The sequence below is a fragment of the Hyaena hyaena genome, unplaced genomic scaffold, assembly GCF_003009895.1.
Source record: "Hyaena hyaena isolate Hyena2069 unplaced genomic scaffold, ASM300989v1 scaffold_33, whole genome shotgun sequence".
Lineage (NCBI taxonomy): Eukaryota > Metazoa > Chordata > Mammalia > Carnivora > Hyaenidae > Hyaena > Hyaena hyaena.
The window spans coordinates 1,186,070-1,199,408 of NW_024080666.1; the positions used below are offsets into that span (position 1 = coordinate 1,186,070).

At 46.0% G+C, this 13,339-nt stretch overlaps 1 protein-coding gene across 2 annotated transcripts in view; it reads left to right on the forward strand.

Annotated features, from left to right (window-relative positions):
* Positions 1-13,339, forward strand: part of MYO5B (myosin VB) — a 333,306-nt gene that overhangs the window by 283,488 nt on the left and 36,479 nt on the right. For both annotated transcript variants that reach the window (XM_039228822.1, XM_039228821.1), the window contains exons 23-26: positions 7,710-7,794; positions 9,544-9,689; positions 10,995-11,114; positions 12,981-13,121. In XM_039228822.1, the coding sequence (XP_039084753.1) occupies positions 7,710-7,794; positions 9,544-9,689; positions 10,995-11,114; positions 12,981-13,121 (492 nt within the window). The remainder of the gene's footprint in view (positions 1-7,709; positions 7,795-9,543; positions 9,690-10,994; positions 11,115-12,980; positions 13,122-13,339) is intronic.

The following is a 13,339-nucleotide window of genomic DNA, read 5'->3' on the forward strand; positions in this document are numbered from 1 at the left end:
GAATCAAAGCCTCAGGGGGAGGCAGAGGGAAGAAAGGAGGCTCAAGCATGTTAGACGACTTCAAGCGAGGTACATGCTGTAGACCATGGCTTTCAAACTAGTCTTGCCTAAGATTCTAGATCATAAGTGATGGCAGTGAACTTAGACTGCATTCTTAGTAATGCAGGCCCCAGGTCCAACCTAGTGGTAATGGCACTCACTCTCCACTGGCCAGGTGCCGTGTTGCTTTTCAGAAGGACGTTGACTGTAGGAAGCTCAGAGAAAGTAATAACGATAGTGAATGATCTTGGATGCCTTCTCTGGTGACCATGTGCTGTGAGCCATCCACATATTCTGAGGGTGGTTAAGGGGGAAGCAAAGCCCTCCCTGCCTGGTAAGGGCTGGTGTTAACCCGACACACAGAGGTTATGGCCTTGGGCCTTTTTCCTGGCTGAGAGTGACTGGAGTGTCACCCTCCAGATGCGGCACCAGGTCGGGCTTCACTTGAGGCCGCATCAAGGCTCGCTTTTGTAGAGGCACACACCCCGTGGTTTCTTCTGTTGGCTGTTTTCAGCTTGTGCATCGAGGAATGTGAGAGCTATTTTTACTATTTGCCAAGGTGCTCATTGGGTGAACTGTCTTCAATAACAGAAAATTAGATGTACTTGAGTATTTTTCCCCACCTCGTTTCTCTTGATTCATTTGATTAAGCAACTCTTGTGTTCTAGATGTTTTAGTCAACCACAAACCCATTCACTACCAAAAATAAATAAATAAAGGAACCTGCCCCCGTTACAGGCCCCTTAACTGGGTGTGCAGGGCCTCTCCCTCACTCCACTGTGTCGGGCCAGGCTCTGATGACATGACAGCCTGGCCGTGGTCCCCAGGCCCAGGCTGAGCAGGGGGAGAGGAAGCAGAGCAGTCTGTCTGGGTCTCTGGATGGGGAGAGGCAGGCCCCGAAAGAGCTGAGCATGGAGCACAGCAGCACAGCCCACACATGTGAGACAGGAGGCCTTCCTGGAAGAATGGATCATGGTTATTACTAGACGGGAAGAGAAACCCTCAATAAAAGGCTAGGGAAGAGCATGGCAGAGGGGACAGGGAAGCGCTCAGGTGGAAACCAGAGGTGGGAGATGCTAGGCTCTGCTCAGCCTGTTTTAGGAAGGTGTGTGAGGAGTTGAGTTTATCCTGAGGTCAAAAGGAGTGAACCCATTCTCCGATTCTCACTTCTGCTACCCACTCAGCCTCATCCTTTCTCAGCCAGCCCCCCTGTCCGAACCACACATGACCACAACAGAGCTGCTCTGTTCCCAGACTGTGGCTTCCATCCCTCCGCACCAGCTCCTCTCCACCCCCCACCCCCAGCACTCCCTTGGCTGCTCACAAAGTCCCACATGTCTGAGTGAGATGAGTCGCTTCTCCTGGGAAGCCTTCTTAGGCCTCCATCTGTTCCTTGTCAGGAACAGGCCTCCATCTGACTCCTTTCTAAGTCACCTCAGAGGCGCCTGGGAGGCTTAGTTGGTTATGCATCTGACTTTGGCTCAGGTCATGGTCTCCTGGTTTGTGAGTTCAAGCCCCGCATCAGGCTCTGTGCTGACAGCTCAGAGCCTGGAGCCTACTTCGGATTCTGTGTGTGTGTGTCTCTCTCTGCCCCTCCCTCTCTTGAGCTCTGTCTCTCTCACACTCAAAAATAAACATTAAAAATTTTTTTAAAAATAAATAAATCACCTCATAGCCATGGTTCTCAAAAGGAGGCCCACAGGGAACATTTGGCAATGTCTGGAGACATTTTAGTTGTCACCACTAGGTTGGGGGGGGGGGTGCAGAGTTACTGGCATCTAGTGAGTAGAAGCCAGAATGTTGCTGAGTATCTGACAGGACAGCACGCCTGTCCCCCACCAACAACAGTGAATTACCTAGCCTAACATGTCAGCAGCGCTGAGGCTTAGAAACACTGCTTTACAGAACTCAGCTGTGCCCCTTACACATGTCCTTCACCCCTCTCAGCCTGGATGCTGTCAGAGGTCAGCCACCTCAAGGCTTCTTTATTTTCTCTTTCTGGCTCCTGGCAAAGAATCCTGTGAGGGAGTGTCTGATGGGTAAGTGACAGCCTTGCCCTGTGTCATCCCCAGGGATAGAGCGAGGCTTGGTGAGTGGCAGCCTGGATGGTCAAAGGGCATCACCCAGTGTTTTTTCTTTATTTCTCGCCCTCCCCACCACAGCAGACTTTAGTCGTTGTAGACACAAAACATCAGTTGTGTTCATTATAATAAGCAATAATTTGTTGAGTAAGAGTAGTTTGTTGTAATTAGCTATATGCAGATCTCTTGAAAGTTTTTTTTAATGCTTATTTTTGAGAGAGACAGTGCGAGCAGGGGAGGGGCAGAGAGAAAGGGAGACACAGAATCAGAAGCAGAATCCAGGCTCTGAGCTGTCATCACAGAGCCTGATGTGGGGCCCAAACTCCCAAAGGATGAGCTTATGACCTGGGCCAAAGTTGGACACTTAACCAACTGAGCCACACAGATGCCCCATGAATGTATGTCTTTTTACCAGCCTTTTCTCTTTTGATATCCTGTGGGGGAGACAGAACGTGCGCCTTGGCCTGACTCTCCATGGAAGGGCTTATCATCTGCCTGGTGGGTGAGGGCTCTGCTCAGTAGCCAGAGTAGTGTCAGAATGACCCACACTGGTCATAGCCTCATTCCCAGAACTCTGAGCAGTGCCTCCACAGATGAACTTGGGGTAGAAACCAAGTCTGTCTGAATTGAGAGAATCAAAAGCTGCCATGCCCTGTAGCAGAGAAGGGACAGTTTCCTGGAAGGTTAGTTTTGAAAGCCACATTTTGAAGAACATTGAAAATTGTTCAAAATCAAAAGACATTGGATGATGTCAGCAGACTGTTGACAAAGTACTTGGAGCTTTTGGTAAGCCTCCACAGGTAATGTGTATCTGCAGTTCTCCGTATGCAGCCACAGAGGGCAAGCCGCCGGCAGGTCCATCGGCTCCCCAGAGTAGCCGAGGCACCTGTGAGAGTCACTGTCTTCCAAGCCCCTAAGGAGCCCCAGGGGACCTTGCTCCTGGACTCCAGCCTTGTTGAAATTCTTTCCTGACCCTTTCCATGTGATGCTGAGGGTGGGAAGAACCATACTCTTATCTCCTCTCTTAGTGCCTTAAGCTGAACTTCAAAGCTAAGGGGAAAGCAAGGTAGCATTTACTCATAACCAGTTGAAATTCAGACATCAGGAAGGTTCTGCCCTTGAGCCAGTCTTATGGGTCCATCAGGGATCTGTCTCCTAGGTAGCAGTCCTGGTAGGTCACCATTTAGTCTTAGCTGCCATGCACATGTTGTTGTACTAAGGCTGTGTCTTTCTACACAGCCCTTGCCAGCCCAATCCACCCCCAACAGTAGATGGTAAAATGTACCACAGATGGCTGGAAGTGAGGACTTGAACCAGGGAGCAAGCTCATTCACTGTGTCAGTCACTATAGTCTTGCAGGTGTCTATGGAGAAACTTATCACTCAGACCAAAACCCGCGAGCCTGTTTAATACTCATATTTTTATCTTTTGCTGCATCTACCACAGGGTACTGTGCTTAGTAGATTGGTTAATTTGTGGAATGGTTTTTTAGTGGCTTTATTAAATACCTATACCATAGCTCACATAAAGTATACAATTCAGTGGTCTTTAAAATATAGTCAGTTTTGCAACTATTACATAGTCTAATTTTAGAATATTTTTATCACTCCCCCCAAAAAGTATGCTGTATCCATTAATAGTCACACCCTAATCCTGCTTATTCCCTGTCCAGCCATTAGGCAACTAATCTATCTATTTTCTGTCTCCATTAATCTACCCATTCTGGACACTTCATATAAATGGAACCCTACCACATGTGACTTTTGTGACTGGCCTTTCTCATTTAGCATAAGGCTTTCAAGATTTATCCATGTTGTGGCATGGATCAGTACTTTACTGCTTTTTATTATCAATTAATATTTCATCCAATGGGCGTACTATATTTTGTTCATCAGTTCATTGATGGACTTTTGGTTGTTTCCACTTTATAGCCCTTTTGAATACTCCTACAACCATTTCTGTATAAGTTCTTGTGTACATAAGGTTTCCATTTCTCTTGGAAACCTAGGAATGGAATTGCTGGGGCGCCTGGGTGGCTTAGTCAGTTAAGCGTCCGACTTTCGCTTAGGTCATGATCTCGCGGTTCGTGGGTTCGGGCCCCGCGTCGGGCTCTGTGCTGACTGCCAGCTCAGAGCCTGGAGCCTGTTTCAGTCTGTGACTCCCTCTCTCTCTGACCCTCCCCTGCTCACGCTGTCTCTCTCTCCTGGAAATAAATAAAACATTTAAAAAAAAAAAAAAAAAAAGGAATGGAATTGCTGGTCAAAAAAGGGTTAAAATGCAACTTTTAAGAAATTTCCCAAGCTGCTGTGCTGGTTTACATTCCCATGAGCAGTGTAGGAGAATTCTGATTTCTCCATATCCTCACCAAACACTTGTAATTGTCTTTCTCTCTCTTTTTTTTTTTTAACTTTAACCATCCTAGTATACGTGAGGTGATAAATCATTGTGGTTTTGGCTTACATTTCCCTAATGACCTTGAACATCTTGTTGTGCTTATTGGGCATCTGGAGGTGTCTATTCAATTTTTTCCCATTTTTTGATTGGATTTCTTTTTATTGGTTGAGTTCAAATACTCTGTTCAGGGTCCAAGTCCCATATCCTATAAATGATTTACAGATATTTACTGTTCTACTGTGGGTTGCCTTTTCCCTTTGATAGTATCCTTCAAAGCACAAAAGTTGTTAGTTCGGGTGAAGTCCAATTTAAGTATTTTTTTCTTTGGCTGCTTGTGCTTTTGGTGTTGTATTTAAGAAGACATTGACTAATCGAAAATCACAGATTTTGCTTCTATGTTCTCTTCCAAGAATTTTATAGTTTTAACTCTTACATTTAGGTCTTTGATGTACTTTGTTTATTTTTAAATATAGTGTGAGGTAGGAGTCCAATTTTATGTTGTATGTGGAAATACAGTTGTTCTGGCCATTTGTTGAAAAGACCATTCTTTCCTCAATGAATTACAACATGAGGGTTTATTTCTGGATTCTCCGTTCTATTCCATTGATCTCTGGTCTACCCTGATGCTAATGTCTCACTGTCTTGATTACTATAATTGTGTTTGAAGTCGTAAGTGTTAAAATTGAGACACGTGATTCTTCCAACTTTGTTCTTTTTCAAGATTTTGGCTATTCTGGATCCCTACATATTCCATAAAAATTCAGGGTCAGTTTGTCAATTTCTGCAACAAAGCCGTCTGGGATCTTGATAATGATTTTATTGAGTCTATAAGTTATTTGAAGGAGGGTTATATCTTAACAGCATTAAGTCTTTGGATCCATTAACTCAGGATGTCTTTCCACTTATTTAGATCTTTTTTAATTTCCTTCAACAATATCTTGTAGCTTTCAGAGTGTAAATTTGTACTCCTTTGGTTAAAATGTATTCCAGAGTATTCTCTTCTTTATGATGCTGTTGTAAATGGAATTGTTTTCTTAATTTTCTTTCTCAGGTTGCTTACTGCACTGTATAGAAATACAGTCAACTTTTGTGTATTGATCTTGTACTCCACAACCTGAACTCATTTATTCTAATAGTTTTTAAGTACATTTCCTAGCATTTTCTACATAAAAGATCATGTCTTAAGCAGATAGAGATCATTCTACTTCTTTCTTTCCAATCTCAATGATTTTTATTTCTTTTGTATTTGCCCAGGCTAGACTCTCCAGTAAGGTGTTGACTATTTTCAGCAAGAGCAGACGTCCTTGTCTCTGTCCCGACCTTGGGCACGAAAGGTATTCCGGACTTCAGCCATAAAGACTGATGTTGTGGGTTTTTGTAGATGCCCTTTATCAGGTTGAGGAAGGCCCCTTCTAGTCCTAGTCTGTTGAGTGGTTTTATCATGAAGGTTTGGTAACATTTTGTTAAGGATTTTTGCATCCATATCTGTAAAAGGTAATAGTCTGTCATTTTCTTGTGATGTCTCTGGTTTTGGTATTAGGATACTACTGGCCTCATAAAGGAAGCTGAGGACTCCTCTTCTGTTTTATGAAATAACCTGTTCAGAATAGATGTTAATTTTTCTTTAAGTTGTTGCTAAGTGACAGAATGATTTTTAAAGTATATGCTTCAGCTTAGTGCCCGGGATAGGTAATGCTGTAGAACCATCTACATCCATTCATCAACAGCTGCGTGCTGTGCCTGCAGCTTAGACTCCACATACATCATCTCCATATGCGGAGAGCAGACCTTCAGGGTGGGTGTTTGTTTCCCTGAGGGGGACCTGTGGCTCATGGAGTCAGAGAGCTGTGGCTGTGGAGCTCCCTGTCTTTGCCTCAGGCCAGATTTGCTGCACTTTGATTGCTGTGTGATTGCAGGGTTTTTTTCTGTGCTGACTTGCTGGCTTCGGGAAGCCTCCAGGGAGGGCGGGACTCAGGTCTGGGTGCCTGAATGGAGGGCCCCTGGGCATGCATCCTCCTCCTCTTCCTGTCCACTTCCGCAGTGCTCACTTACTTGCTTTCCTTTGTCATAAAGGCAGGGATGCTACTACATTGGTGGGGAAAATTACTCGGTGGCCTCCTGCCAGATGAGTCAGGGGGTCCAGAGAGAAATGTGCAGAGGTGGACCCATTGTGCTCCAGCCCTCATGTTAGAACAGACCCGTTTCCCCTACTCCTCTAGAACAGCTAATGATTTCTGATTGTCTTAGAATATGGCTGAATTGTTATATTTAAAAATTTTTTAATGTTTATTTTTGAGAGAGAGTGTGTGAGAGGGAGAGGGGTAGAGAGAGAGACACACACACACACACACACGGAATCTGAAGCAGGCTCCAAGCTTTGAGCTGTCAGCACAGAGCCTGACGTGGGGCTCGAACCCACAAACCATGAGATCATGACCTGAGCCAAAGTCGGATGCTTAACCGACTGAGCCACCCTGGCGCCCCTGAATTGTTACATTTTTAAATCTATAAATCTATACATTTTAAATCTATACAAATATTTGCTCCAATACTGAATAGCCAAAACTTCCTTTTTTAAAAAGCTTGCCATACGCCATTGGTATTCTTCCCTCTGAACGGAGCGGGATTTTTCCTTAATTACTCTTTTCTTTTTGTGCCATTTTTAGTAGCATTCCCTTCATGCTTCCTTTGTGGTGTAGGGGCTGTGGGGAGGGCCAAAAGCTAAACTCTAGAATTCATTTCCCTCTGCGGCACCTGAGCTGTGCTGCTCCAGTGAGACCGGTGAGGGCAAGTGGAATGAACACCAGAGATGATTTTTCATTGTGAGCTTTGGGCTTCCCTGCCACTCAGATTTGAGAGCTCAGAATTTACCAAGACAGGCAACCAAACACAAGGTGAAAGCCTGTTACTGTTGTCCGTTCCTTCACACGGCCTGTGAGCATGTGCAGACTTTTCATGAGGTTTCTGTGGGCACTGGAGGACCATACAGAGTGGTGAGCTCCTCTGTTGTGTTTTAATGGATTTTTCTTTTGGTGCAATGGTCTTTCCCTCGAAATGAAAGCAGTCTTGCCTGACCTGATTTTCTTAAAAAGAGCATGTAGACCTAAGCAGCTGAACTTCAAACTGCATGAAAGGAGCCTCTCCTTTGTGCAGCCTCACAGGGCAGACATTTTCCCCTCTTGCTCTCCCTTTCAGCGTGTTGCAGATCTGGAGGAAGAAAATGCTCTCTTAAAGGATGAGAAGGAACAGCTTAACAACCAAATCTTGTGCCAAGCAAAAGGTAAGTAGCAAAATGCTTGATTTTCTATATTGGAGTCTAATTTCTTTTCCATATTGATTTCTGCCCCACACCCCCTTCCCCCAGACTCCTAGCAAGAACACAGTCAAGATGGTGCAGTGGAGAAAGGGCTTTAATAAATGAAAAAGAAGGGGGGCCTTTAAGCCCCTACTGTGACTCCTGGTTTCAAGAGTTTAATGCACATATGGGGCGCCTGGGTGGCTTAGTCGGTTAAGCTTCCGACTTTTGCTTAGGTCATGATCTCGCTGTTCGTGGGTTCGAGCCCCGCGTCGGGCTCTGTGCTGACTGCCAGCTCAGAGCCTGGAGCCTGTTTCGGAGTCTGTGACTCCTTCTCTCTCTGACCCTCTCCTGCTCACGCTCTCTCTCTCCTAGAAATAAATAAAAAACATTAAAAACAAAAATTTTAAAAAGAGTTTAATGCACATAATGGACAGTGTAGTGGACAGGATTTGGAGTCCTGGGGACCTGTACTCGAAGAATGACTACCATATGCTACTGCCTGGCCTTGAGTGACTCCCTTAATGACTGTAGTCCTCAGTTTCTTCATCTGCAAAATGGACATAAAAGTACAGATCTCCGAAGCATAAAGAGCATGGCATGGTGCTTTGATACATAAAGAGTACCTAGGAGCTGTCATTATTGCGGATTTTAAATTTATCTTTAGTGTCCATAGTAACTCTTGTGATTTCTTCTACCCAGTGGGTCATCTGCTAATGTTTGCTGTAAGAGAAGGTCCTGGGTCAGATCCCACCGACTCCTGTGCCACCATCAAGCCCCATGGCCTGCCTGGCCAAGGAGGAGCAGTGGGCATCCACAGACCCCAGTCCTTGCCCAGCTCAGTGGGTTCCTTAAGCAAATCACTCACCTTTTCCTCTTAGGTCCCTCCCCCATGCCATGGGAGCATTAAGCCATCTGAGGATGGGATCCCACCCAGCATGAAATCTCATTGAAAACTTACACTTTTTCATTTCCCTATAAAAATTGCTTCTTTCTACTGATATGAATACTACATTTTAGTGAGGGGGAAAAGCCCATCCATGTTATCTTTTTATCTTCCCTCCTTCCCCCACCCTGACATCTGGCCTTATCTCCTTAAATCTCCCTACACTTCCAGAACCAGAAAGCTCAGGAATAGGGACAGAACTGGGGAACAAAACCTGGGTTCTTTTTTTTTTTTTTTTTTTAATATTTTTTTGTTTGTTTTTGAGAGACAGAGCATAAGCAGGGGAAGAGCAGAGAAAGGAGACACAGAATTCAAAGCAGGCTCTAGGCTCTGAGCTGTCAGCACAGAGCCTGATGCAGGGCTCAAACTCACAAACCATGAGATTATGACCTGAGCCGAAGTCGGCCACTTAACCAACTCAACCTCCCAGGTGCCCCACAAAACCTGGATTCTTACAGGGATCCTGCCAGCAGCTGCTGTGTGACCCGTTGTCACAGGAGAGAAGACAGTGCATTAAGCGAGGGAATGTCCTGTCCACTGCCTGCTTCTCCCCTACTTCCCCAAAAGCAACATGGGCTTCCCCCCTTCTCTGAAGACTCGAGCCACCATGACCAGCTTCCCTTTGCTCTGCAGTGGGTGAAGTTGTTGAATAGACTCATCAGGTGGTGGGGGTGGGCGCTTGTCATGTGCAGCCTTTCAAAGAGCGATTAATCACAAAGCGTGAGTCAGGACGTGCAAGGGGAATCCATTCAAAAGCAAAACTGTAGCTTCGTGTGCTTGCTTCCCAGATGAATTTGCCCAAAACTCTGCCAAGGAAAATCTGATGAAGAGGGAGCTGGAGGAGGAGCGCTCCCGGTACCAGAACCTCGTGAAGGAGTATTCACGGTTGGAGCAGAGATACGACAACCTTCGGGATGAGATGACCATCATCAAGGCAAGGAGGGCAGTCCTGGCGCCAGCCCTGCATCCGACTTCCCCACCCCCATTCCTGCACATCTCCAGCCACGGCACTGCCCTCCGACACGGTCGTGCTCAGTAAATCTGTGCCGGTCCTTTCCGGTGGCCATTCTTGCCATGTCCAGTGGTGGTTATCACATGAGGAAGCAGTGGGGCCGGGTGATCATTCCCAGGGAAGGCTCCTTTTCCAACATTGGGGTCTTCTAAAGATCTCAGGAGTTTAAGAAAGATCCCACCCAGGTGCATGTTGTCAGTCTTGTTACCTGTTCCAGAAACATCCCTTCACTGAAACACTAACAGTTCAGATCTCCACATCACTGGTGCGTGCTGCAGAGAGACCCCCAGGGTCTGATCATTTCTCCCCGTCTTTGATGAAACACAATATACATAGAAACATCCTATTTCAGGATTCGTCATTCCTTTTTACCCCACATAAATGTTCCCTCCAGAAATGCATATTCAGACAAGATTGATAAGTTAATTGCATAGAAACCAGGAAGGGAAGCTGAAGAGGAACATATATAAATACAGAAGTTTCTGACCAAGATCAGTGTTTATTCTCAAAGCCAAATCGTATGCAAGAAAAAGTATTTTTACATGAACAGCCGAAGTATAAATGGTAACCTCTATTTCTTTTCAAATTTTTAAATATTTGTTTATTTTGAGAGAGACCGTGTGCATGAGTGGGGGAGGGGCAGAGGGAGAATCCACACTAACAGTGCAGAGCCTAACACTGGGCTCGACCTCACCAATCATGAGATCATGACCTGAGTCGAGATCAAGAGTTGGACACTTAACTGACCGGGCATCCCGGGCACCTCTGTTTCTAACATGCTTACTATTTTCATAAAATGGGTAGAGCACGGGTTGAAGGACAGGGCCCTTAGAGGCAGGTTTGCCACATTCTTTTCAAGTGGGGGCCTAATGACAGAATGGCCTTGCTGTGCTATCAGGGCAAGACCAGGAGACAAGGCTGGTTTCCCCAGGACTTGGTGGAGAAATTGGCCTGGGTGTTAGGGACTCCGGATCTCATTAGGAGAGCAGGAATTCAGTCCTGCCGTGGAGGGCCCTTCTCTGTGTCATCTTGCTAGCTAGATGGATGACTGGAAGCACTGTAGATGAAGTTGTCATGGGAACAGCTCCATTTAGCTGTCATTCCAAGACCTGTTCTTGTTGACAAATGAGGCCAGAGTCCAACTCTAGGATCTATTGGCCTTTGAAAAGGAAGAGTTGTCATTAGCATTCATTTGTTATGAGTACTCACAGTTTTCTCTTTCAACAGCAAACCCCAGGCCACAGGCGGAACCCGTCAAACCAGAGTAGTTTAGAATCTGACTCCAATTACCCCTCCGTCTCCACATCTGAGGTCGGAGACACAGAGGATGCCCTCCAACAGGTGGAGGTGAGTAAGACAGGCTGGTGGCCGCGGTCCGTGCTCCAGAGGGAGTGGAGGTGTTTTGGGTTGACCAGCTACGTAGACATGCACTCTCCTGGCTGATGGTGACCAGTGTTCACAGGCTTCTCCCTGACCCGGGAATCACTTGGCCTGAAGGTGACTTACAGATCCTGGAGTTAATATTTACTGTGAAATATTACTGTTCACATCATGCACTATCTAGAAAGGAAGATGGTAAATCCCGATCCTCCCTCTTATAAAACCGAGAGCCTATTGCAGAGAGGTAAATGGCTGGATTAAGAAAGAACGGCTTAGTCATTAAAATAGAAATAATTTATCATCCCCATTCAGTATCATAGTACATATAAAATAGCCATAAATATGGAAGAAAAAAGTTTTTCCTGACTTAGAAGCTGGGTAAAACTCAGAAAACAATTATTTGGAATATTTGGAACTGCAGGTATTTGCTGAGTGACTATCTTTGTCAGCAATAGCCCCAGAGCTTCTAAATACCGTACCACATGGCAGACCTCGTAACCTGTGTGTAATTTTGCCAAAGGTACACAGACAATTTTTCCCCAGGCATCTGAAAAGAAGAAAATCACAAGTACGTAAAACCTGAAAAAGCATGTGAAAGACCTGGAAGAGAGGCAGTTATAAAACCAAATGTGTTTTGAGCACGTCTTTGTGCGGGGTGCTGCGGGTGACGTAGTGGTCACCAAGCCAGAAGACGGTCCCTGCCCTCACAGAGCTTGTCTGGTGGAGAGTTCGACATTAATCAGGTGATGGGAGAAGTTTGTAATAGAACCTCAGGTGTTCTGTTGTTCAGAACTAGAACTAGAACTAGAAAGAAAAAGTGTGATAAGAGACGGCGAGTCACAAGGTGAAGGTGGCAAAGGATAGAAAAGAGGTCCTTAGGATGAGAACGTGTCTCTTGTGCAGTTCGGTGCGGTGTGCCGCTCACCGTAAGCACTTAGCTCATGTTAGCTTGAAAGAGGTCCTTGCTGTCAACACTGCAGCGTCTAAAGTATAGACCCAGAGGCTTCAGTCATTTGAACTCCAGACGTGCCACTAGACAGGTATGTGGCCATTTCTGTGCAGATGTAACCACTTCTATCAGTGCATTGACCTTCAAGAAAATTGAGGCTGGCTCTTGGGATCAGCTAGAACAGCTATCACAGCGCCGGCTAAGCACGAGGCAACCATGAACTGCTAATTGAACCAAATTACATTGTCACATGTATGCATGTGTATGTATACATGCACACATGTACTTAAAAAACCCATATAGATAAACTCACACAGATACACGGTTGTCATGCACGTTCACACACAACAGAACCCCAAAGGGTAAACCCAGGCATGAATCTGAGGGGAGAAAATCTGGGAAACTGATGCTCTCAGATCTATGGAATAAACAAGTTCCAGGGGAACTTGGTTCCATTTCAAGGTACAATCAGGTGGTGTTTGACAACACATTTGCAGTGATTAGTAACCACACTGATTCTTTGTCAGGAAGTGTTAGAGCCTGAGTTTTACAATTTCTCTGGTATGAGACCATTTCCACAAGTGAGCTCTTTTAACTTCCAAGTAAAATGGCTGTGTCTTTATTCTTGGAATGTATGCGTGGTTGTCTTAAGTGGCTCTCACAGGAATATAAATGGACCAGACTCCGATGTTATCTAGACAGCAAATGAGTGCGGAGTGCCAACTGATGGTTGGCACTGGCTCTGCCTCTGGGGCACGGATTGGTGTCTGTACAGAGAGAGAGGACTGGCGGCTGATACGGAGGCAGGCTGGGAGTTGCCGAATGTCCCCTGAGGCAGCCATGCTATTGAATCCTCCTTCCCGGCTCCTTGTGTTCCCCTGAAGGACATCGGCCTGGAAAAGGCGGCCATGGACATGACCGTCTTCCTGAAGCTGCAGAAGAGAGTGAGGGAGCTGGAGCAGGAGAGGAAGAAACTGCAGGTGCAGCTGGAGAAGAGAGAGCAGCAGGACAGCCGGAAGGCCCAGGTGTGTGCTGGGGCCACAGGCCTGCGGAACAGCCCCCGGGTGCTGACATCCCGCTTTTCCCAGGGTTCACGTGGCAGGGTGAACACAGAGGCTTGGGTGGGAGCTCGGTTTCAGAGAGGAGCTTCCGCCTTATGTTGGCATCATATTGAATCTTCTCTCCTTGCTGGCACCCCCAGGCCACTCCAGATGGACAGGAGTAGGCTTCCCAAGAGCCCCCA